Here is an 8,098-nt window from a genome sequence, read left to right on the forward strand (position 1 = left end):
AGCAGGTGCCTGGTGCTGGGCCACTGCAGTGAGCAGGCTTTTGCTGAAGAGCCTGGAGGGAGAGGGAAGCACTTTGTAGCAGATCCACGCGGTGTAATTTATCACCACACAGCCCTGGGCTACGACATCTGGCATTCTCAATGAAGTACCTGAAGGCAGCTTGGTAGGGCTCTATGAAGATCAATGATACACCAAAGAATACCATTAAAAGACACATTCATCTTCCCCTAATCAATAATGGCCTTAAAATGATCTCCGCGACACACTACTCTTACAGGCATAGCTGTTGGGCTGCTTCAGCTCACTTGTCATCCTCTGGCTCAAGTCTTATTACTGGCAGCTACTTCACACACTCCCCTTGGTGGAGGAATTTGGCTGCCTCCGAAACTTAAAACACAGAGAAAGGAATTACAAAAGTGGCATCAAGTTCAGTGAAGATAGTGACGCACCTTCAGTCTCTCCAATAGCCTCTGATACAAATAGTGCATGTGGCAAGTGATTTGTTTTCTTTTATCAGACCAAAACAGGCTACCCTTACACACCATTCATACATTTTATCAAGCCACTGGCAAGGGGATTCAGAATTAATGAGAAGCATCCTCAGATATGAATAAACAGCAATTAAAGTGAAAGAAGCAGCAGATTTAAAAGGCAAAGTTTGATTTAAATTTTTTTGCGTAGGTGAAGCTTTAGTGCAAATTTGTGTTCCCTCCACCAACAGTAATTCTTTTCCTTCTGGGATGAGCTTTATCCACTGGATGGAAAGCCAAGGGACAGCCCCTGATGCAAGGATGTACTGAAGCAGCATCTCAGGGGTGCCAGGGTCCTGTAAACTTCTTGATCAGGCGGGTCTGTGTCCAGCCTTACGGTTGAGCATGGACAGAAAGTCATCTGCTTTTACTACCTGGCTAGAGTTCAGTTCTCCTTCATTAAAAACATCATTAAACAAATGAGATTTCATTAGGATCTTGATAGATATTCATTTGATAGGGGTCACAATGATAGAATCATAGAATTGTTTTTTCTTGGATAAGACCTTTAAGATTATTGAGTCCAACCATTAACCCAGCACTGCCACATCCAGCACTAAACCATGTCCCTGTGTACCACATTTACATGTCTTTTAAATACCTCCAGGAATGGTACTATATAATTGGTTCTCCTGCACCTAAACCATAGTTCCACTCAAGCCACCAAGTTCAGATCTGATCCCCTTGTCCTGGGAAATCCAAACCTCATGCATTTATTTGAATCAAAAATTGTGCTTGAGAAAAGTACTCTCATGGGCTGAGCTGAGAGGCTACACTCCTATAGCATCCAGAATTGGTAGCTTTGCAACTGAGCCTTTCATAGAGTCATAGGATCATTTTGGTTGGAAAAGACCTTTAAGATCACCAAGTCCAACTGTTAACCTGGCACACTGCACAGTCAGCCACTAAACCACATCCCCAAGCACTACATTTACACATCTTTTAAATACCTCTGGGGATGATGATTTCACCACTTCTCTAGGCAGCCTTTTCCAGTGCTTGACAACCCCCTAAGTGAATAAATTTCTCCTAATATCCAATCTAACTCTCCCCTGGCACAACTTGAGGCCATTTCCTCTTGTCCTGTCCCTTTGCCCAGAAGATTCTCCCATCTGACACTGAAACTTGCAACTGTGAAAAGGTTTATATATACTTACAAAACAATTACAGCTAGTGATGCAGAAGTAAATCCCATGCCAAAAATATTTCAGAAATTAGGAGAAAGTAGAACTCAATTTTGATTATAATTAGGTTCCCTGTGGTTAGTTAAATGTTTTCTCATTTACTCTTTCATTCTACCAATGTAATCAGTCACCTGGTTCCTTATGAACTATACACCACAGCATACACACAAAACTGGCTGGAGATAGACTCATGACCAGCTTCTGCAAATGTGATGCCCCAGGCAGGAAATAATCATGGGACACATACTTATTAGGAAAAATAATAATAATAGTAATTAAAGAACACAGCTTAGCTCCACTTTATTGCTTAAAACTAATGTAGTTATTATATTGAGCAACAGGACTTTTAATTTCTAATTACAGTATTTATCTTCCTAAACAGATTTCACAGTTGTTGCAAAGACCTGGATAATTGTTTCATGTGAGCAATTAAATAGTAAGACCAAATAAACAATATTCTTTGGATAACTACGTTGAACTATGTAATTATTTAGGAAAACAAAAATTAATCAACAGTTTACATTTTTTACCTTCTGGAGAAGAAACCAGTTTGGGAATTTCTTATTAAAAGGGGAAGGATTTTTCATTTCTTGTAACATTCAGATTAGTTCAGAGAGCTACTTGCAAACTGGATCTGTATTTGCAACATAAGAACTCTGAGGAATGTTTTTCATTACTTAAAACAAACTATTTTTGAGTATAAGACTGCTCAGTGTGATTTTATTTTCCTTTAAAGGGAAAGGAAAGGTTGGCAGGGAAGCTGGAACAGGATGTAACAAAAAAAAGTAACATCTCCATATCTTTCTTTCTTTGATTCCATTCTGTTCCAGCTTCTCTGCTTTGCAGGATGAATCAATAAAATATATTCACACCTTTAAAGGAACACAGAAACAGAGCAGCTCCAGCAAGTACCCCGTCTCCTACCAGTAGGTACATTAAGATGGGTCTTTGTGATTAGGTAGGTGCCTTGTATAGGCTCTCACTGAGGCTCACCAGCAGTTCATTAGTACTGCTCTAATCCCAAGACCACTCTGCATTCCCACTTAAACACTGCATTTCAGCTGAACAGCAAATGAAGTGCAATATATGGTTTGGATTTTGCTGTGGGTTTTGTTTTGCTGGAAGTTGCATAGAGTGGGTAGGATAGCATTTACCTCCTGCCACAGCCATGGTTCACATTTTGCAGTGCAGTTTTAAGTACCTTCTAGGCTGTTCATCACTTTAAACATTCAAACAACATTTTAACCTGAAATATTTCCTAGATCAAGATATTGATATTTCATTGTATTTGCTTGAGACAGGAAACAAACGAAATATTTTGTTTAACCTTTAATTGTTAGCTGCCCAGAAAGTAGCATAATAAAATCATGCCAACTATTCCCCAGATAACTATGTATTTGTGCATCCATATGTGTTCATTTCAATGTATTATCAGTATTAACCAGCTGTTCTCTTTACTAAGTACAGGGAAAACAAGCAATACTCTAAATGTGGATGTTGTCACACCTAATTGCCCAAAATAAACCTGACAATCTTCTAGGAAAATGCATTGCAGATATCACTACATTGCTCACTAAGGGATGTCTCCTGAACAGTAAAAACAGAGCTTGGAATGGCAGAAAACACCGGTGTTCTCACCCAGGTTTTAAATACCAAAAACTTTCTAAAACATAGTGATTGCAAAACTTTGAGCTTACAGATATTCCTCTCTCTTGGCTGCACTTGGATCCATATGAGCACAGCTGAGCAACTGCCCTGGTATTTGCAGGTTTTTTTTGATGAGGAAAAAAATGTCAAGCTATGAAAAAACTTAAAGAAAGGGAAAATTTTATTTGGAAAGCATACACGACAAAACCACTCATCCCCTAGAAATCCAGGCATGTTTTATAACTAACAGTTTTATAAAGAGGAGGCAAATTTCAGAGCCAGAAACCTGTGAGTACCAACAGTCCCAGACAATTTATAATTCTGTACCATAAATAGCTGGTCCATAATTCATTGACGGAGAGTTAATGAGAATATTTGTAACTAATACCCAAAAGAAAGATAAAAGGTGGTATAATGTGGTTTATACTTTCCTTCCATACTTTTCAAGGACAGCAGGGAAAGCTTCCTGACAGCAAAAAAGCAACAAGAAATATTGCACTGACCTACCGATTTCCTCCATTCCCATCAAAGTAATCCATGTGTAGAGACATTAAAGAACAATTTGTCCCAACTGACAGTTTCCAAATAACTAGATGCCTTTTAATTGCTGGCATCATTAACCTTAACGGTATAATTGTGTAGCTCCAAATAATAATAATAGTAGTATAATTTCCTCTCACTTCCAAATTGTTTAGCAAAACTAGAAAAAAATGATGTGCAGAATAAATTCTAAGAAGGAAGAGAAAGGGGGAAAAGTTCCTAAAAGATAAGAACAGGAACTTTTATCAGTTTCACCTGCCACAGCTCACAACCTTTAAGGAGTAAGTATCTGCACATAAACTTCTTCAGACAAGTAATAAATATTAATAATTGCCAGCTGCCTGTAGGCTTTAAGTGACCTTTTCAAACAACATGTCAGCTCTCCCCATCCCGAGGACACACTGTGAAATGCTGTATAAAACCAGCATTGTCTTGAATGATTAATTCCTGTGCACACCCAGGCTTCAGTAACAGTACCTGCTAGAGTAGCACCCATGGAAGACAGGGTGACAAGAGGCCTTTCCTATCTAGTCTGGAGTTCATGAGACACACAAGATTGGGTACGGGTCGTGGCAAGTGGCCTCTGCCCTCAAGAGAGAGGGAATGATATGTCTAAAAGGCAATTCAGATTCCATGATTTGGAAGACCCTCTGAGGGTAGTAGATGGCTTAGTCTGTACCCAGTTGCTTATGAGATGCATTTGGATTAGAAACTTCTATCATGTTTCAAACATGATATAGTACATGTGAAGGGAAAGAAAAATTCATTTTGCCCGGCAAGTCTAACTCAGTAATTGTCACTGGCATAAACAACCACACCATTCCATTGCTTCTGCCACAGTCATCTTCATGGAAAGGGAAGGACCAAACAGAGAACTTTGTTCTGCTTTAGGAAATGTAATGTAGCAAATGTTTGATTCAGCACATAAACACCTGGGTGAAGAGCACCACTCTTCCGGGAGAGACAGTTACTTTCAATACATGCATAAGTGCAGTATTAAATATAAAACCCATGCTGTGTGGTTCCCTATGTCAGTTAAAAACACGGAACTAAATGATAAAACCTAAATATTAATCTTTGGGAGAAAAATCTCAATGGAAAGCAAGGACTGAGGAAGAACAGGCTCCTGGATAATGTGTAAGGCTGGTCCTTGGCTCCATTCCGGTTTTTGGCCATTGTTACAGGCTTCCAGTTGTCCTTTACCAGTCTCTCCATCATCCCTTGACTCTTGACTCACACACGAAACGGGGATCACAATTCTTAGCTCCTTTAGGTAGTGCTTGGAGGCTCATTGATAAAAAGCTAATAAGTAAAATGAAGTTTTATACAGTAATTATATTGTCCTGAAAGACAAAAGGTATACAAAGAGGGCAGTCCTTCAGCTCTGAACAGTAAAGCATACTTCACAAAAATAATTATTTAATGACAGTTAAAAATGAAACTAAGCTAGAAGCTTACAAAACGTCAGATTTTCATACCTTCAATTCTGCATTAGGTACACTGATTTTTCAGTGAGAAGCTGCATCCAACAGCAGTGAACACTTGACTCTTGAATCTATATTCTCTGATGAGCAGTACTATTCTGTTTCCTGCAAATATATTTCCAGGGAAGAGCCCAAGTTTGTCTTCCTTGAAGCATTCATTGATTCCAATACTATCCTTACACTGCTGGTCTTGAGTTTGGTCTGACCTATGCTGAGGCTTCTGTGTCTACCCCATTCTGATGCACTACAGCAGTCAATAGTTACTCTCCACAAATCTTTCTTCCCTGGAGTATAACGTGATCAGTAAAAAATATAGATAGGCACTCGTGTACCTTCAGATGTGCTATTTTGATTCATGGGAAAAAGGTGCTGAGCTTCAAAGTTAGCCACAGACATACTTAATCCCCTAACTAGAAAGGTTAGGAGTAGTCTGAGGACATGTGTGCTCTGTCCCAGGTATTTTGAAATTCAACACTTTTGCTGAATATTACATTCTCCTCCTCACTCTGTGCTCAGAGTTGGTGCTTACATAGGAATCTAAAATCAAATTGTGGATAATTATATCAAAAATCAAGAGAAAAAATCAAGAACAAAACCAAAATTGGAGTAACAGATGTTTCTGCAACAGCTCAGCTCTAGCAAAGCTAGCTCCAGTGCATTATGAATACTCTTGTTAAAGGGGACATTTAAACACTGCTGTTCTCTTGAGCTGCCTTGTTGAGATATATGGAGCAGGAGTATTACACATGGAACTCCCAGCTGAAAAGTAAAAAGCTTGAAACATCCCATAAGACAACCAGTAGGAATCATGTCATCAATCATCTCCAAATTTTATCTAATCCACTCTCATAAACTGTTATTTAATATGGCTTTGTCTGGAGAGAGCTCCTAGGAGAGCTCCTGCTTCCAAACAGGGAAAGACAAAAAGAAAAAAGATCTGTTGTTAATCTTTCATGCTAAGAAAACAAGATTGAACTAATAAAATACAATTAGCAAATCTGTTCAGTGCAGTGAAATCCAGCCAAGCTTGCTGCTGTAAAACTTTCTGCATTTTTGTTACTGCCATCTTTTTGTCTTACTCGTACATTTATGTAAATGCTAAATTATTCTCTTTTTAGTTGCACAGTTTAGGTATTCTATCAGGATAACTGGACAATGCAATTGGGGCAGAAACATTCCTCTGTGAAAAGCTCTGGAAAGGTGGTGCATTTTTTATTTGCCACTAAAAATCCCTTTTGTCTTAATCTTCTCTACAGACACCCTTAGGGCTATGAGAAGAAAATAATCAAAAAGAAACATGCAAGTTGCCTCTTACAAAATGCTGATAGCATGTACCTGGAAGTGATATTTTCCTCCATGAATACCTCAACCAAATATTATTGCTTTTTGTCACCTATAAAAACTATGTGTTATTTTTAGGCAGCAGACTAGCAGTTACATATTGAGAGATAGCTGTATAAATCGCATTTGCTACATGCTGCATAGCAAGAGAGTTGACATTTCTTGGGAACAAGTCACCACAGACACAGAGCTCTGCATTACACTCGATATTCGGAGATGTTGTCTGTTAGGTTGTAACAGCTGTGGCCAAATTTTGCTTAAGAACGCACCAAAAGAGTGCAAGCATACCAAGCTTCCTAAAAAATGACTGCTGTAGAAGAGTTAGAAGAGAAGAAGTTTGGCTACTAGAAACATGCAAGGCTCCAGGATCAGGTAACTGAATCTCACCTTAAACAAGCTAATCTTCCCTGAGATGAAGATGAACTAGAAAACTGACTCTTTGGGATCTCTGAATTGAAAAACATTTTTAATTTTGCAACTGTTCACAGAAAAGGAACTCTGCAGGGAAACCTGTGATCCAAAATATCTGCTCTGTGTAAATGAAGGTGATACCATATGTTAAAAACATACTTCTGACAGTTACAATTAGCAAAGAGCAGTTTTGCTATTGATGTGCTTTAACAAGATACTAAGACTAAGACTTTAAAAGGAAGGTTACACGCAGGATTAAACATTGAGAAAAAAAACATGTACACTTCCAGGAGCTCTTGCTTAATTTTATAAAAGCTCAAGAACAGTTTGTCCCAGACCACAGAAATGGATTATCTGATTGGATGAAGAGTAATACTGAGAGTCATGTCTCCTGCCTTTAGGTTTTCTGTTTGCTCATTAAAGCTGGGAAGGGTTATTCCACATAACTTTTCAGACAGGCCTGAATAATATTGCCTTTCTGTAAAGCTCTTACTAGGACACAACTGCAAATTATAAGACTGAGTCACCTGCAGTAGTTTCATTCGTGTGTTACTGATACTTTCTGGACTTTTGCCACTGAAACTAGATTTTTCAACTTCTCCGTTGGTACATGGCTGTTGTATATGTATGTATATGTATATATATGTATGTATAGATATATACATACATATTTAAACACTTGTAAAGAAGTAGTTTACATTTTGATGCTTAGTGGATCAAATCCTTCAGCAAGCACAAGGTAGGTATGTTGTAGGCTTCTTTACTTAAGCTGACCAGATGGCCACATAATCCAACTGGCTGAGCTGGTCCTAGGTGACAAAGAAAGAGAAGACCGATAAAAATGCCATACAGGAAATGATGATGAAATAAGAGTTAAAAAGAATAAGAAAATAAATTTAAAAAGGAGTTACTGCTTCAAGTTGTGTCCAGGAGAAGGCATTACACCCATTTGCCTGCAACT

At 38.4% G+C, this 8,098-nt stretch overlaps 1 protein-coding gene across 1 annotated transcript in view; it reads right to left on the reverse strand.

Annotated features, from left to right (window-relative positions):
- The window catches only part of HS6ST3 (heparan sulfate 6-O-sulfotransferase 3), a 41,359-nt gene extending 37,459 nt beyond the window's left edge, over positions 1-3,900 (reverse strand). Inside the window, exon 1 of the mRNA XM_010006351.1 lies at positions 3,869-3,900. Within this exon, the coding sequence (XP_010004653.1) occupies positions 3,869-3,900 (32 nt within the window). The remainder of the gene's footprint in view (positions 1-3,868) is intronic.
- Positions 3,901-8,098: the final 4,198 nt, after the last annotated feature.

Source organism: Chaetura pelagica, unplaced genomic scaffold (assembly GCF_000747805.2).
Source record: "Chaetura pelagica isolate M959 unplaced genomic scaffold, ChaPel_1.0 scaffold29, whole genome shotgun sequence".
In the NCBI taxonomy this organism is placed as follows: domain Eukaryota; kingdom Metazoa; phylum Chordata; class Aves; order Apodiformes; family Apodidae; genus Chaetura; species Chaetura pelagica.